We start from the raw sequence: 18910 nt of genomic DNA on the forward strand, positions 1-18910 counted from the left end.
TATAGTAAAACCACTAAAACTTTATCTAAATATACAACTTTTGATTCTTATTAGGGTAAAAGATGAAGCTGTTGTGTATCTTTGTTCTCCTGTTAGTGCTGGCCACATGTACTGCAGTAAGTATTATTATTATAATTTTTTTTTTTATCTTGACAGATCTTTTTGGGTCCGCTGTCAATATATGCTTTCAAATATGAAAACCCTTTCCAGCTTTATGCAAAGCGACAATTCTTGATTGTAGGTCTTCCGAGATTTCTTTTTTGTGAGGCATGGTTCAAAATATGAGTGTTTTATTTTTATGTCAAAGTATCTCTAAAACACAACTTCAATCCTGTTTCATTGATTGGACTGCAGGTTTGCTAACTCCTGACAAACTAGCCTTAGTGGATAGCCTAGGGGTTCACATACCTTTTCCAACCCACACTATGAATGTTTGAATGATGTATTCAATATGGTTAAAAAGGTAAGAGATAAAAGAAGGAGAGGTGTCACATGGAAAGCCTGAGATATAAGCCTGAGATAAAGGGAAGGAAAGCTATTAAGGTTGAATGAGCTAGAGAGAGAGACCTGTTGGAGGGATGGCTATGAGGGGAAGTGTGTGTGTATCTGGTTGTATAATATGTGTAAAAGTATGGTGTCTGTGTATGCGTTATTGTATGGCACTAGGGTGTGTGTGAGTATAGCATGCGTTTGTATGTTGCGGTATGGTGAGTGTGTGTCAGCATAGGGTGATAAAGTATATTTGTCATTGTATGATCGTTGCATGAGTAACTGGTGCTAGAATGTGTTTGTGTCAGTGTATGATGTTAGAAGGAGCGCTTGAGCATGTATACACCGATCAGCAATAACATTATGACCACTGACAGGTGAATAACACCGATAATCTCATCATCGCACCTGTCAGTGGGTGGGATATATTAGGCAGCAAGTGAACATCTAATCCTCAAAGTTGATGCGTTAGAAGCAGGAAACATGGGCAAGTGTAACGATCTGAGTGACTTTGACAAAGGCCCAATTGTTATGGCTAGACAACTGGTTCAGAGCATCTCCAAAACGCTTGTGGTGGTTCCCGGTCTGCAGTGGTCAGTACCTATCAAAAGTGGTCCAAGGAAGGAAGGAAAAGCAGTGAACCACTGACAGGGTCATGGGTGTCCAAGGCTCATTGATGCACGTGGGGATGAAGGCTGGCCCGTGTGGTCAAATCTAATAGATGAGCTACTGTAGCTCAAATTGCTGAAATGGTTAATGCTGGTTTTGATAGAAAGAATACGCAGTGCATTGCAGTTTGTTGCGTATGGGGCTGAGTAGCCACAGACCATTCAAGGTGCCCATGCTGACCCCTGTCCACTGCCGAAAGTGTCCACAATTGGCATGTGAGCATAAGAACTGGACCACAAAGAAATGGAAAAAGTGGGCCTGGTCTGATGAATCACGCTTTTTTTATTTTTTTTTACATCATGCGGATGGCTGGGTGCTTGTGCGTTGCTTACCTGGAGAACACATGGCACCAGGATGCATCTATGGAGGACCAACCTAGCTACCTACATGACTTTAAGGATCTGCTGCTAACGTCTTGGTGCCAGATACTACATCACACCTTCAAAAGTCTAGTGGAGTACATGCCTCGACGGGTCAGGGCTGTTTTGGCTGCAAAAGGGGGACCTACACAATATTAGCAAGGTGGTCATAATGTTATGGCTGATCAGTGTATATACTGACTAGGCCTGGGTCCAGGAGAACCAGGGGGCCGGTAAAGCCAAGTGCTCCCATTAGCCCCTTGCACCTCACATACACAATCCCACGCACACACTCATGTTAACAAACACACGCATGTTACACTAACACACCCTCTCACACACTTACACATACATATTTATGCTCACAAATACTTACACATTCACATTAATACACTTACACATTTATATTCATACTCACTTAAACAAACAGTCATGCTCACACACAGATGCATTCATGGTTACACAAACATACATACATACATACATACATACATATAAACTAAGTCCCTACTTCCCACACCCTCTTTGAAACCCTTACCTCACCTGCAGCTTTCTTCTGGCTGTTTGCACACTGTGCAAGTTACAAAATCTTCGGAAACATTCTTGGTGAAAAAAATCTTGTTGCAACATCTGGACTCTGGAGTAATTGTTTGTATTGGATTTCCATATTCATATTGGGTGGTTTAGTGGTTATAAGCTTAAATTGTTTAATGTTAAATTGGTAATTTTAAGTTTGAAAAGCAGCCAAATGAACTATTAGTATACCTGCCCAATGGCATTGTTGGTAAGCAAACTATTTCAAAATGCTAAATTTAGGTAACCTTAGGGTCTTTATATGAAATTTTGTTTCAAACTGTTGATTTGTCTTTTAGGCATTGTGATTGTGTTCTAAATGATGTGACTTTGTGTTATTTACGTAGAAAAGAAGAATCAACCCACACCATGGGCATAAACATAAGTACTCACAAAGGGTAAGGTTTCTTGTATAAGCTCATGTCTTATACCGGTATATTCTATAAATGTAAATGTTTCCACTGGCGCTCTTACAGAGAAACAAATCTTCATGACATCAGACAGATCCCACTTGTAAGGGCCGATTACACATCCAAAACACATATAAAACTTCTGCTCAAGAAAACCAATAACCCCTCATGTAAAGTTTGCACTTGCATAGGCTTTATTGGTGGTACAGTTGGTATTCACACCTTGATATATATGCCTCAGAGGCAGCAAGCACCTTCTGCTTCCAAGACAACACTTTAAAAAGAAAGTGTATTGCCACTTTACGTTTAAGTAAATAATTCGGCTAAGCTTACTTCCATTACTAGAATGGTTTACACTCAGAATGGTTTCCTTTATTTACCTGCTGATGCTTGCTTCTGTCTGCAGCATTATAACTGGTCTTCTCAGCAAAAGCAGGACTCTCACTGTGCAGGAGCCAACAATGTACATAGAGTTTTGTCAGATCCTCACTCACTCTCGGAGCAGATTAAACTTTCTTTGGGCAGACTTAATGCTAGTCTAAAAGAGCATTAGGGCTAAAGTGACCCAGTGCTAAGTGGTGCTACACAGTGATGTAGATACAGAGGTAGTTGTACCCAGACCAGTCTGAGGAGATCCTCTGGGCTTCTTTTTCATGCAAGAAACCAGGTATAACATCATAGCCCAGGTGTTTGGTTCATCATAATTTAAAGTTTTATGTGACATTATATACCACATTAATTTTGCCTTTTTTTCCCCTACCCCAGAATTTTGGATTTCATCACCTTCACTGGTTTTTCTGTGTAAGTTTTTTTTCATATCACCTAAGTGTCCCTCTGTAGGACCTATATACCTTCATCCAAGTCCCTCCTCCTACATCTCCCTTTTGCTAGATGCTAAGAATATTTTTGTGGTAATCAGTGCAGCCAGAAAAGTCACAATAATATGTATATTAACAAGAGAAACATCTTTACAAAATAAATAATATGCGTTACTCGCTATTTGGTTAAATAAATGGCAGACAATAGGTCTCTAATTCACAGAAAAAAGTGTTGGTGAAAACCCTTTCCATATCCATGCCTACAACTATATACCCAAAAGAAAGAGTTTTTTTGGAAATGGAATGTTATTTCCAAAACAGAATTCTGACCACATAATCTTTTGGAATATACATTGCAAAATTGTTTTTTTGAAGACAAACTTATATCAAAATCAAAACATATTTCTATAAAAAGGATTAGTGTAATAAAACCACAAATCTAATAGCTAAGTAAAGCATATATAAACTATGTGACGACTAAATTTTTTACTTTCATTTTCATCACAGAGGAAGCATCCAGTATTAACTATGACATTGAAGCCTCCTCAGACAAAACCGACTATGCCAACTGCAAAGACAGAGCCACTTATAGTTACATGTATACCAGGAACTGTTGAAGACTCCATTACCAGGGGCTATCAAGCACTGACAAGGGGAGATAATTAAAGTAATTGTTTTAATTATGTATGATATAAAACTTACGGCACAATACGAAAGCATACTATTAAAGAGAGTTTGAAATATATATGTGATTCTGTTTTTTGTTTTTTTTAACCTCTTATGGACTAAGGTTTTTTTTGGGGGGTTTTTTAAGACTCAGGTCTTAATCTGTCCTTGATCTTGTTTTAGATTCAGGATAGCATTATGCTTATCGAAGGCCAGATTAGGGAGCAACCTCGGTTTCATACGCTTCTGCCTGCCAGTACCGGTTCAAAATTGTTTAGAAAGGGCATTTTCTAAACAATGTTGAATCGGTACGAGGAGACCGGAAGAAGGGGGTCACACCAGGACCCCTAGAGGCACGGGTCCAGTCGGGACCCCTGTAGTTACGACAGTGACATCACGGCAAGCTCCCTCATTTTGCCCTCACTTGAACTTGGGGGCGTGGCGATTGGCGGATCAGGTCAATGACATCATCTCCTGACACACCAAGTCTTAAAGTCGCACAGTGATTTTTAACCCCTTTATGGAAATGGCTGCTTTTATTTTTTGTACCATTTTAACATTTCTGCGGTGCTCGGGTTTAGCTGTAATTTTCCTCTCCCATTTAGTGTACCCACACACGTTACATTGTTTTTTTTGTTTTGTGTTTTTTTTTTTCCCAGGACTAAAAGGGCTTTCTTTAGATACCATTATTTTGATCATATCTAATTTACCCCCACTAAACCATATATTTTTGAAAACTCGACAACCCAGGGTATTTCAAATGTTAGTATTTTAACTCTTTCCATGCACAAATTCTACTACCAGCCTTTGTCAAACTTTGATAGTAATTTTTTTTGCATTTTTTTTTTCTGGATGCCTTGATGTCGAGGCATTGCAGGAGGTAATGTGTCATCAGTGGGGAATAATTATTTTTTTTTTTTGTTAATTCTCCGTTTATTGAAAAACAACAGGACATTACACAACGACACAGCAATAATAAAGCACAAGTAAGGTAGGCAATAAGCACCACGTTAAGAGCGACAAGCGCCCACAGTTACAGTCTGAAAGAGTATCACAACGAAGTGCCTAACAATAGATGGTTACAGTTACAGACAATAACAGGTGGAATTGTGTAACAGACATGTGGCAACAAAAGTAGCACACGGAGCAAGAAATAAACACAGTACCCTGAGAAAGCAACAAGCTCCAGAATATGGCATACCTAAACAGTAGTAGGATCGAGTCAGAAGACCCAGGTAGGACGGGTACGTACGATAACCAAGTAAACCAAACCAAAACAAAACAAAACAAAACAAAGACCTGTGTGGCGGCAGATAAAAAGGCATAAAAGGAAAATGTAGAATAAATCAAGTCAAATCAAATCGGAGACCCGGTGTGAAGGTGTAAAAGTGGAGAGAGTCATATCAGAGAGAGGTCCGAGCGACCATCCAGGGAGGATATGAATGATCGCCAGTAGAACCACTTGAGCTCCACCGTATGGTCCTGGCCCTTGGAGGCGCTCGAAAGGGCTTCCATTTGGTAGATAAATTCCACCCGGCGAAACCAGGCAGATACGGAGGGAGGAACGACGGACCTCCAGGAGCGGGGGAGGGTAGTAAGCGCGGCATTTATCAAATGGAACTTAATCGAGCCCTTATAGGCCTGATACGGGACTGAGGTATAGTGGAGGAGTATAGCGGCCGGAGTAGCCGTAAACGTAGGGTCCGACACCTCCCGAATAACCCCGGCAACCTTGTCCCAGAAGGGCCTAATAGCTGGACAAGTCCACCAGATGTGGAAGAGGGAACCCAGATGGGAATTGCACCGCCAGCACGTCGGGGGGATCTGAGGCAGAAACCTATGTAGATCAAGGGGCACCCTATACCACCGGGTAACAATTTTGAAGAGGGTTTCCTGCACCCTGCTGGACACAGTCCCCTTGTGAACAATCAGAAGCATCCTCTCCCAATCCCCCATTGAGAAAGAGAGGCCCAGATCATTTTCCCAGAGGCTAAAATAATAGGGTTTAGCAACAACCGCCGGGGAAAGTAAAATAGCATATAAGGCAGAGAGCAGGTGCGGAGGCTCCTGCGCCTCGAGGCATATTTGTTCAAAAACAGTGGGCGTGCGAGAGCCCCCGCCCAGAGCCCCGGCGGAGGAGAGGAAATGTTTGAGTTGGTGGTACAGAAAGAGGGTCAGGAAGGAGTTGGTCGCCGTCCCAGTCAACTCAGGCAGGGGCTTAAGAGTGGAGTCCCGCGTCACATGGCAGACACGTAGAGTGGAGACACCGGCAGGTAGAAGAGGCGCTAGGCGAGCCACATCACAGCCCGGGGCAAAATCCGGGTGACCCGAGATGGGAAACAGGGGTGAGGGAACAGACACTAGACCCCCCATACGCACAGCCTGCCCAAAGGCTCTCAGGGTGGGGCCTATCAAGGGATGCGAAGCATGGGAGATGCAGCGCTGAGGATTAGTAATCCAAGGGAGAGCGGTAATCGGGCAGGATAAGGCAGCAGCCTCTACAGACACCCAGAGACGACGCGCGCCAACGGACCACTCCACCACACGACGAAGATGGGCAGCCCTCCAATAGAGTTCCAGGTTAGGAAGGCCCATCCCCCCCAACGTCTTAGGTCTCGCCAGGTAAGAGAAGGAAAGTCTAGGCGGCTTGCCCCTCCAAATGTAGCGGAGGAAGGCCCCATGACATTTTCGAAAATACGACCGAGGGAGAAAAATAGGCAGCGTCTGGAACAGATACAAAAAACGGGGGAGAACGTTCATCTTGAGGACGCTGACCCTCCCAAACCAGGACACGTGAGGGAAGGCCCATTTGTGGAGATCAGAAAGGAGAGAACTCAAAAGGGGATCAAAATTGAGGGACCGTATCCGGGACAGATCCGCGGGTATAAGAACCCCCAGGTACTTAATCCAATCATCCTTCCAACGGAAAGGCATAGTGGTGCGGATACGATGGGACAACTCCGGCGCTAGACGAAACCCCATCACCTCCGATTTTGAGAGGTTAATCTTATAGTTAGAGATAAAGCAGAAGCGGTCGAGAACCGACAGCAATGCAGGGAGGGATCGACCCGGATCAGAGAGCGTCACTAGGATGTCATCGGCGAACAGGGAGATCGCGTGGGAGCGACCAGACACGTCAACCCCCATGATATCCGGATGGGCGCGGACAGCCGCCGCGAGGGGCTCAACCACCAAGAGGAATAATAAGGGGGAGAGGGGACAGCCCTGTCTCGTACCGTTGGAGAGAGTGACCTGATCAGACTGTATGCCATTTACTGTAATCCGGGCGACTGGGGAGGAATAGAGAGCGCGTACACACGTTAGGAACCTAAGGCCCAGGCCAATGCCCTCCAGAACTTGAAACAGATAGGGCCATGAGACCCTATCAAACGCCTTTTCGGCGTCCATCGAAGCTAAGACTAGGGGGGTACCAGAGTTGTGTGCATGTGACAGCAAGTCAAGGACCTTGATTGTATTGTCTCGCGCCTCCCTCCCCGGCACAAACCCCACCTGGTCCGGGTGAATCAGGCCAGGTAGAAGGGGGCAGAGGCGATTAGCAAGGACCTTGGCAAACAACTTGACATCAACATTGATCAGCGAGATCGGCCGATAACTGCTACAGAGGTCCAAATTTTTGTCAGGCTTCGGAAGCACGACAATACTAGCATCGAGCGCCCGGGGGTCGAAGGGCTCACCACTGGCAATAGCGTTGAAGTGGGTCACCAAATGGGGGCCCAGGAGCGGGAGGAACTTTTTATAGTAAACGGCCGTGAATCCATCCGGGCCGGGGCTCTTGCCCGGGGGGGAATTTTTAACAGCGAATTCGATTTCCGACAAAGTTATCGGATCCTCTAAAGCCGCGCTATCCTCCGCAGTAACAACCCGGGTAAGGTGTGCGCCCAAAAAGTCGGAGGTAGCGGTTGGAATGTCTAGGCCAGGGCGGGATTCAGGGGGAAGGTTATAAAGGGAGGAGTAGTATTGTTGGAAACACTCGGCAATTTTATGAGAGTGGAAATGCAGCTTGTTATGCCGATCTCGGATCTTAGTTAGATAGGTTTGAGCCCTCTTCGCCCTCAAAGCCCTCGCCAACAACTTGCCCGGCTTATCCCCGAACTCATAGAAAAGATGTCGCGTCAGCAAAAAGTTACGTTTGATACGGGTGTCTAGCATAGTCGCCAGTCGAGCACGAAGAGTGGTAAGCTGAAGCTGGAGCGACGGAAGGAGGGTGGCCTTGTGCCGCAGTTCCAGGGACTCAATTTGTTTAACCAGAGACAGAACAGCATCCGAATGCTGCCGTTTAGCCGCGGCCCCCATACCAATCAGGCACCCCCTCACAACCGCCTTATGGGCCTCCCATATGACTGGGGTGGGAACGTCAGGGGTGGTATTCTCAGTGAAGTAGTCAGTGATATGAGACGACAGAGCCGACAAATTACCGGGGTCATCCAACAAAGACTCATTAAGCCTCCAACTCCACCGGGGCCTGGGAAGAGCAATCAAGGAAAGCCTAATAAACACCGGAGCATGATCGCTAATAGTAGAAGGGCCGATCATAGCAGAGCGCAAGAAGGAGAGATGGAAATGGGAAATGAAGAAGGTGTCAATCCTGGAATAGGTGGCATGGGGAGCAGAAAAGTGCGTATAATCCCTCTCCTCAGGGTGCAGGGTACGCCAAGCATCAACAAGCTGGTTGAATTTAAGGTGCTTGAGAACCTTGCGAATATTAGAGTATGGGAGGCGCGACCGACCAGAGGAAGTATCCACAAGAGGATCAAAAACCATATTAAAGTCCCCACCCAGGACAGTAACCCCCTCCTGGAAGTCCGCCAGTTTATTAAGTATTGCAATAATAGAGCGACCCTGAGATTTATTGGGGGCATACAGATTCGCCAGGGTAACCTTTTGGGAACCCACATAGCCCTTGACAAACACGCAGCGCCCCTCGTCGTCCGCCCATTCGTCTAGAAGTTGGAAGCGAACCACTTTATGTATAAGGAGAGCCACACCCTTCGTTTTCGAGGAAGGGGAGCTGGAAAAAAAGGCGTGAGAAAAGGACCGATCATATAGCCGGTGCTCAGAGCCCCGCTTAAAATGGGTCTCCTGAATAAAGGCAATGTGGGATTTAGAAGAACGGAGAAAGGAACAAAGTTTAGAGCGTTACTCTGGTTTATTTAAGCCCCTTATATTAAGCGTCACAAAATTTAGGTGGTGGGAAGACATAGTCGGAGCTTGCATAGGACAAGAGTAGGTAAGTGAGCCACCACAGGTCAAATAAACCAAAAATAACAAACAGTAAAATACAACAACAAAAATAACAAGTGTATGAGATGCGAAGTGTGAAAAGGAAGTAGGGCTTAGAAGCACCTACCATTACGACACAGAGTGTCGACGAATAATGAGCGGTGGGACTACGAAGAGTCCCAAAATCGCTGTCCACAGGAGGACAGGAGAGCTCGGGGGGGGGGAAGGCCCACCAAAGCGGATAAGAAGGAAAGGCAAACAGAGAAAGGAAGATGACAGGAGGAGTAGGAGAGAGCACGAAAGGAGGAGAAAACCTCCACTACCGCCCCACCGTCCGAAAGGGCAGAAAAGAAGGGGGGAAACCCCCGCCAAACGCAGGGGACCAGAGGGAGGAACGAACACTCCCTCGCAACCCCGCAGGGGGGATGCGTAAGGCGCCGTATGGGGAAGAGGAGACACACACACGGTAAGAAAAAAAAGCAGACAAGGCAAGAGTAATAAAAATGGGCGAGAGGAGAGGAGAACATGGGGAAGAGGAAGACCGGGGAGACAGCACAGAAGCAGAATAAATGAGGGGGGGCGCCCAAAATAAGGGGCACCGCAAGCCTGACGCCAAGGACCGACGAACCAGGCGAGCAGAGTAGGGTCTTCAGGGCAGGTAACGTATACATAAACGTGTCCCATATAGCAAGGCCATAGCGGCAACTAAGCCAAGTGTAGGCGACATGTAGCAGGGTAGTTGCTGACAGGCTCAGCACGAGTACGTGTAGTGTATGCGAAACTGAAAACGAACGCCGAAAAACCGAGACGGATCGAAAAACAGCGGAAAAACATAAAAAAAGGGCCGATAAACGAAATACCCGAACGATTGCGAAAGTCCAGACCGTGATGACAACCAGAGGATTGCAAAGTTCAGCGGGAGAAGGACAGAAACACTCACGCGCCGATGAGACCCACTATGAAGGCGAAGCCATCAGGGTGCCACGGAAAAAATAAGCTCAGCCGGTATCCTCCGGAGTCGCATGATTGCGGCGGGACCTCTTCCGACGGTTGGAGTGCATAGTCCAGGAGGCAGCCGGATCCGACAAAGGTGGCAAAGGTGCGGAAGCCTCATCCCAATCGGGAACCTCCACCACTGGAAGACGCAGATCCTCCAAGAAGAATTTTAGCTCACCCGGATGTCGCAGGGTAAAAGTAGCGCCATCCCGTCTGGCGATCAGCATGAACGGAAAGCCCCACTGGTAGGGCACCCCAGCCTCTCGAAGCGCTGCTGTAACCGGCCGCAATGCTCTGCGCTTTTGGAGAGTGAGCGGTGAGAGATCCTGGTAGATGGAAAGCTTGTCCACATCATATTCCACAGCGCCGGCGGTACGACAAGCCCTCAACACCGCCTCCTTGACCGAGTATTCATGAAAACAGCACACCACGTCCCGTGGAGGAGAAGATGGAGGACCCTTTGGCCGCAGGGCACGGTGAGCCCTATCAAACTGGATCGGTGCATCCTCCGGCAAGCCGAGAAGAGTGTTGAACACCTGCCGCAACACCATGCGAATTTGCTCAGGAGGGACCGACTCAGGTAAGCCACGGATACGGAGATTATTTCGCCTTCCCCGGTTGTCGAGGTCCTCTAGCTGTCGCCGGAGCTGATGGATGGTGTCTGTGTGTGCATGGAGAGTGGTAGAGTGAGAGTCAATCCGGTCACAGGCGGTCGTATAGGACTCCTCCAGTGAAAGCACGCGGTCACCCAATTGCTTCAGGTCATGCTTAATGACCACAAGGTCGGCCCGCACGCCCCGCAGGGCCTGGTCCAGCGAGGAATCGATCACGGTCACCAAATCCGCTTTCGTGGGAAGCGCCTCCAGAGGCTCTCGCCAGGGTGGACCACCCGCCAGCGAAGGGGGAGAGCCCGCCTCACGATCGCGAAGGCCCTCTTCCGAGCATTCGCTCTGCTGGCTGGCGGGAGACGGCGCCATCTTGGGCTCCGAGTCTCGGGAGTCTTGGTCTGGCGGACCTTGAAAATAAGACCTCACGGAGGGATTAGACGGTCTGTCTCGCGTCCCCGAAGATCGTGGGGTGCTCCCCACCCGGTTAGTTTTCCCCATCGGAAGAGAAAGGCGCGGAAAGAAGCGAAAAAGTCGGACGGTGCGCGGAGCTAGAGGCTTAAGCGGCCATCTTCTTCGAGCGCTAACTCCGCCCCCCCAATAATTTTTATATATGTCACCAAATTCTTACTTATTTTTCAAAAATGTTTTTATTATTATTTTACTTATCACATTGTGATTGAGCTCCATTAACTTGCATGGCTGAATGCAGCTGAAGAGTTCTCAGGAGCATCTGAACAGAATCTGTGAACGCGTTTGCTTCGGTTCCGCCATCTTGTGATTGGCAGCAATGTCACTCACTGAAGGCGATTGTGGTTGCTCTTTGGAACAAATCACAGAGCAATTTTGGAGGGTGTTGTATTGCTAAGTGACTTAAGGCATTTCAGCAAAACTGATTTTACACTTAGGAAGCAGCTGGATGTGTCAAAATGTGACGTTTAATTAAATAATTAAAATACTCTCGAATATAACAACCCAAAGAAAACTGCAATCGGGGAAGGGTAGCCTGGTGTTCTAATATGTTTGGCTATTACGTAACCCTAAGTTTTATGCAGCTGACAGAATCACCTTCAAGAAACACCATACTAAACTGCGATTATCCACTTCTGTCCAAGTCCTGGTGTAACACATCAAGGGATCCTGCCAATCTCACTTTAGTGAAGGCAAAGTATAGTGTTGTGGTTTAACAGATGGAATTCTGTTGGTTCTACTCTTTCATGAAATACAAAATTAAAGGTGTGTTACAAAATGTTTGAAAACCCCAAAAAGATACAAAAGACTAGATCTGATAACTTTTCATAAATGTATAATCTATTTTATTAGTAAAACATCAAATTAGAGTATTTTTTAACTCAATGCTTTAAAATGCTATACTGAACTTAATTAAACGCGGCTCGGTTTAAGCCAATAAATTACTTTTTGTCCTCACTTTTATTCAATTGCACAGTACAGCCTTGAATTGCAAGTGGTTAGTCTAAAACCAAGCTGCTAGTAGTATTCTGTTACCTCTTATATTTTGTCTGTAATTAAAAATACATGGCGCAAATAAAAATGTCTAACATGACAACATGACTGATGCCCTTGCATTTGTGGCAAAGTATAATGTGGTCATCACACAGTTGTTTTAGCTGTGAAGGCACTAAACACTCTTTTTCATGTCTGCCACAGTCATATCTGAACAAGCTAAAAAACCAAAACAAAAAAAGCCAAAACAAAACATGGAATAGATTTATAGACTTCTTATTTAGCAAGCTTTGTAGTTTTTACCTTTTGAAAGAGCAAACAAGTTGGCTTACGTAAAACAGAGATCCAGAGTGGTCCAGAGACAGTCCTTACTCAATGTGGAAACTGAAAACACGAGTTTGATAGAATTGCAATTCCATAATTTAGTATTGTGTAACACCCCAAATAACACCTGGAATGATATTCCAGACAGGCTTTAAATCATAATCGACCCAAAGAGGTTTTTTTTTGTGGCTTGGGCTTGGGGTTTTAGATTGCAACAGTTCTCAAACCAAGATAACAGTCCCTTTGGCGATGATTCCCTCACTGCAGTATGATGCATTAGGGAAATCACTATGGATTTATTTTTCTTTTTTGATAATATTTTTTGCTTCTAATCATCTTCTCTGCCAGCTTCATCATCATTAATTGCTTCATCATCTTCATAATCGTCGTCGTCATCATCTAAGTCTCCTGCATCGCCGGACTCCAAATCCTCATCTTCATCATCCACCTATGGCAAAAAAAAAATCGGTGTTATGATTAAAATATCTCATGTTCTATTAATGCATGCACATACATAGACATTAAAATATGCTCTGAATATTATGCAAAACACATTGTCTATACACAAGATATCAACATAAAGCCACTAATGCAACTAGGCACAATTGTAAAACGTTATGACCCTCTTACAAGGTTTCACCTTTTAGGGAAATTAAGTGAGAAAAAAACACGGTTGCAGGTGCATATTTATTAAATTATATTGTAACAGATAAACCAACTCGATAATCTCTTTGTAAAAGTTTTCAGGACAATGAAGACATGTGAATAAGTCCCTTTGGAAATTTAATTAGCAGGAACTTGGACAAGGGCCGATTGACGGATGAATTCTTTTACGATAGACAAACTCGTTTTAGAGGATCTTTTGTAGGACGAGCAATGCAGAAACATTGGGGAGGTGCTGAAGTTAATTCTAACGCATAAACATGTTGGATTATGCGAATAACCCAATTTCATTTTTGAAGGACCCAAACCACCCTTCCCCCACACATTGTCCTTTGCCTAAGCCAGGTCTATAGCTCCAGCATGTAGTCCAGGTGGGGAAACACATATCTTCTTTTCCACCAGTTAGGTGTGGAGACAGTATGGCCATTCACTACCTGGGAAAGACTTTTATTGGTATTAATATGTTGGACTTCAAAAAGGAATTGAACCTTGATAATTTAGAGGTGTGGAGACAGTACGGCCATTGATTATTGATACACGGGATAGTGAAACTCCCTGATGTTCCCAAGAGAAGTTTGTTTTGGGATATTATATCAACTACAGCACACAGACCATTTCAATAGATTTACTTTTCATTCTGTTCATATTTCTTACAAAGTTTCCAGATGTATCTTTTCAAGATGTAGTAATTTATTTCAATAGGTTTCAGATGACTTACTGGCTCTCCAAGATCCTTGAGTTTTTTCTTAAGAGAAAAGATTTTCTGATCTTGATCTGCAAGAAGTACCAAGAGGTCATCTTGCTCTTTCTTTGACTCTGTCAATTCTTGCTGCATTTTACGTTTTTCATCTTGTAAAATTGCTGCTGTACTCTGAGCTGTATCTAGCTGCTGCATCAAAGATGATTTCTCCTCAGACAAGCTTTTAAGTTCCCCCTGGAAACAAGAAGAAAACTATATTTATTGTTTACAGTTATAGGGGAACTATAGTCACCAAAAACGAACAAACTACCAATGGTGGTAGAGGTACGTGCACTGTACATATATAAACACCAAAACCTATTGCAAGGAGAGCACATAAGAAAAAAAGGTATATACAAAGTAAATCTTTATTAAACAATATGATTTAAATACATATAAAAAAATATATAATATAAAAACATCTCGGCTCTGACGTTGGGGTTGGTACGTTTGGACTTGGCACCATTCATTACCAGGCTTTCTGCTGTTTTCAGCCTTCCTTCTAGGTTTGGTTAGTAACTTTTGAGCACCGATGTACCATTGCTGTATGTTATTTCATTTGTTCCTTTTTACTTTATCGTTTTGGTCATCCTTGTGTTTCCTATTTGTGCCCACATATACATACGTATTTCCATCCTAGTTCCTGTAGTCCTGTGCCCCTGTTCATATGTACCTTCCTATATGTGTCTTGGTGCCGAGATGCTTTTATATTATATATTTTTTATATGTATTTAAATCAGTGTTTAATAAAGATTTACTTTGTATATACCTTTTTTTCTTAGTTATAGGGGAACTCCCAAATGTGTTCATGTACCGCCGAGCGTCTGTGAAGGAAGTCTCGTTCACCTGACTTCACTCATTACAAAGTCATGCTCCAGTCCTATACATTGGCCCTCCCCCTATCCAAAATATTTTATTAACATCCTCCCTTTCCCATAACTCTAAACATCTATTTTCCACCTTTAATACCCTTCTCTGTCCCACAGCACCTCCTTTGCCCTCCAACTTCTCCATCCAAAAGCATGCCAACTACTTTAAAAACAAAACTGACAACGTTAGGGATAACATCCTGCCTCATGGTGTTGAGCATATGGTATCTCCACCTCCCTCCTTGCCTAAAGCCACCATCAACTGCTTCAGTCCAGTCACACCTAGCGACGTTTCTGAGGTCCTCTTATTCTACCACTGTTGTCTAGTGTCCTTAACCCAAACCAATGTCTTTAAATGCTCTTTTTCCTTTGATGTATTCCCATCCACATTCAAACATGCCACAGTCTCTCTCATCCTGAAGAAACCTTCCCTTGATCCCACATACCCATCAAAACTACCGTTCAGTTTCCCTTCTCCCGTTACCAAACTGCTGCAACAACTAACTTATCAATCATCTTATTAATCAATTAATTTACTCACTTCGAACTCTATTCTTGACTCTCTACAACCCAGTTTCCGTCCACAGCATTCAACAGAGGCTGCATTCGCTAAGATGACTAATTATCGCCTAAAACAAAAGGCCACTTCTCACTACTTATTCTCTTGAATCTCTCCACCCATTCCTCACACAAGATTGCAACTCCCTCCTAACTGGTCACCCCCTTTCACACATATCACTGTTCCAATCCATTCTCAACACTGCAGCTAGATTAATCTTTCTCTGTCATAGTTCCTCATCTGCTGCTCCTCTGTGGCAGTCACTCCACTGGCTGCCCATACCCTTCAGAATCAAATGTAAACTTCTGACCCCGACATAGAGCCCTTAACAACTCTGCAGTCCCCAATATCTTTAGCCTCCTATCCAAATAGACCCCTAGCCGCCATTTTTTGTTCCTCTCATGACTTGCCTCTCTCTTCTACTGTCATTACTCCCATATTCAGGATTTTACCCGTGCTGCACCCCCTTCAAAAGCTTTCTGAAAACCCACCTTTTTCAAGAAGCGTACAACCTTTCTTCCTAACACTCTGTCATTATCTGTCATTCCTAACACTCTGTCATTACCCTAATCAAGCCATCTGAATGATCAACAACTCCAACAGATCATCTCCTTTTGTGACAGTTTGTTATTGTATGTGACTTTAAATTATCCCACTTATTGTAACAGAGCTACATAATCTGCTGGCGCTATGTAAATGTAATGTAATGTTTTGGTTTTTTTAGGTACCTAGCCCTAAATTAGCCAAATATTAATGGAAATGCTAACAAAGTCCATCACTCCACAAAATTTAATTGGTCAATGTGGTGTAAGCAAGAAACGTCATATTAAATAATACATTACTGACTACAATACCATCTAACAATTATGCAGATACATTCATTGAAACAAAATGAGATAAAGCAGGTACTGTTTATTAATGCTGACCTGCATTACTGCAGCTGGGTTTTTGTTTCATTCAAGTTATTTTTTTTTAAACATATGATATTCTACAGTAATATAGTAGAGAAGCAGAGTGTGCCAGGTAAGGAACATACAGAATAAATAAATACTGCAGTTTTCATATTTTGGCCAACAGTTCAATTTTATACAAATTGTCTAGTAGTTAGTGTCCCTTTAATATACAAAGAGCCCCATATTGTTTGCTTTACATGAAAAAAGCTTTAAACCAGGCCCTTTTTTTTCCACTTGAAATCTTTGTCATGACAACAATTATAAAGTGGGACTTTGTATACTTGCTGTCACATTACAAGTGTACATATTTAACAAATTATTCGGATCTGCTCCCACTACATTCCGTGCTGTAAACCTGACTGTTAAATTGACCGACCTTTAAAGTTGTAATCTCTTGTACCAATGTCCCCACTTTCTCTTCCAGTTCTGTGTTTTTCGAAGATGCAGACACCGTGTGGACACCCGATGCAGAAGCTGGAGCCTGTAGACACAGGTGTCAGTGGTGATGTGATGACTTAAAATAAAGATATGCACCGACAAAATACAAAGGAATCATCAAAAATGCACATTTACAGTACAGCCTACTGGCTGTTTAAGGGCTTACGTTATTTTCTATCGTCTGAAGGAATTCCATTCTTTCTGCTTGCAATCTGTTGATTTCTGTAGACTGAACGTGTAACTGTGACCGTAAAGTTTCCATTTCCTGTGAAAGAGAAGAAAATTCCCATGGCTCAGAGCAAGTTATTAGGAGTACAATAACAATTACAACATCAACCTAACGTTACAATCTTGTGAAATTGGAAACGCAGAATTTGATGCCAGAAAAGAACTGGTCCATCCAATCTGCCCATTTTGCCTGATGTCAAGACTGAGACCTTAACCCCTTAAGGACCGGGCTCGTTTTTTCTTTTTGTACCCTGTGGGACCGAGGCTGTTTTGACACTTTTGTGGTGCTTGTGTTCAGCTGTAATTTTCTCCTCACCCATTTAGTGTACCCACATAAGTTATATATTGTTTTTTTCAGGACAAGATGGGCTTTCTTCAGATACCATTATTTTGATCGTATCATCTTATTTACTATAAAAAAATAAAAAAAACATGGTGAAAAATTGAAAAAATACACATGTTATGGACTTATTTGAAAAATCTTTTACTCACCTAAAAAAGCAAGTAAAAAAACTAGCTAAATAGATTCTACTACTTGTCCTGAGTTTAGAAATACCCAATGTTTTTATGTTTTTTTGCTGTTTTTTGTAAGTTATAGGGCAATAAGTACAAGCAGCGTTTTATGATTTCCAAACCTTTTTTAAAAAATCTGGTCAGTCTGCCTCCATCTCCTCTTTGGAACATCTTTGAAGCCGGTTAACTCAATTTAACCCATTCAAACCATATATTTTTAAAAACTAGACACCCCAGGGTATTTCAAATGTTGTTATTTTAACCCTTGCCATGCAACAGTTATACAACTACACTGTCAAACTTTGTAATAGTAATTTTTTTTTTTAATTTTTTTTCACACAAATTGTACTTTAGTTATAGATATACAGGTTCTGGTATATGTCACTGTCAAACAACACCCCAATGTGTGTTCAGGAACATCTCCTGAGTACAGCGATACCCCACATGCATGGGTTTGTCAGATTGTTTGGCTGGTAAAAGGCTACTTTTGGGGCATGCGTAATTCAGGTGGTCATTTGGTCATTCTGCCTCCATCTCCTCTTTAGAATATCTTTGAATCTGGTTTACTCAATTTAACCCCGTCAAACCATATATTTTTGAAAACTAGACACCCCAGGGTATTCAAATTGCTGTTATTTTAACCCTTTCCATGCACCAATTATACAACTACACTTTGTCAAACTTTGTAATAGTAATTTGTTTTATTTATTTTTTTCACACAAATTGTACTTTAGTTATAGATATACAGGTTCTGGTATATGTCACTGTCAAACAACACCCCAATGTGTGTTCAGGAACATCTCCTGAGTGCAGTGATACCCGACATGCATGGGTTTGTCATGTTGTTTGAGATTTAAAATGCCACATTTGGGAAGTGCGCTTTTTTTTCTCCATTTTGGTCAGTCTGTATCTATGCCCTATCTTTGAGCTCTGCCACTCCAATTTACCCCATCAGCCATTTTTTTTATATATTAGACACTCCTTGGGTATTTGAGAAATTTTAGCACTTGCTCAAAATAATAAACTTTATTCTTTTATTTTATTTTTTTAATACTTTTTTTTATATTTTTTTTTTTTACACATTTTGCTGGAACTGGATGGTTCATCTAGTGACATCACTGCATAATTATTTTTAAATGTTAGCACATTTTTATTTTTTTTCCCCATTTTTTTTAATTATTTTTTGAATATTTTACTAATCACATTGTGATTAGAAAGCTGGGCTCCATTGACTTGCATGGTTGAGTGCAGTACCTGTATTCAACCTGCAAGGGGAGCCAGAGTTCTCTAGAGGGTCTGGAGACAGTCTAGCGAACTCTTTCATCTTTATTGTT

General features: G+C 43.1%; 1 protein-coding gene across 1 annotated transcript in view; it reads right to left on the bottom strand.

The window, feature by feature from the left end:
* Positions 1–12942: 12942 nt before the first annotated feature.
* Positions 12943–18910, bottom strand: part of LOC149284123 (general vesicular transport factor p115-like) — a 33150-nt gene continuing 27182 nt past the window's right edge. Inside the window, exons 22-25 of the mRNA XM_089497158.1 lie at positions 17002–17100; positions 16774–16878; positions 13996–14211; positions 12943–13062 (exon numbers count right to left, since the gene is read on the bottom strand). Of these exons, the coding sequence (XP_089353284.1) occupies positions 12943–13062; positions 13996–14211; positions 16774–16878; positions 17002–17100 (540 nt within the window). The remainder of the gene's footprint in view (positions 13063–13995; positions 14212–16773; positions 16879–17001; positions 17101–18910) is intronic.

Source organism: Sceloporus occidentalis, unplaced genomic scaffold (assembly GCF_023333645.1).
Source record: "Sceloporus occidentalis isolate IW3139 unplaced genomic scaffold, rSceOcc1.0.p SCAF_99, whole genome shotgun sequence".
Lineage (NCBI taxonomy): Eukaryota > Metazoa > Chordata > Lepidosauria > Squamata > Phrynosomatidae > Sceloporus > Sceloporus occidentalis.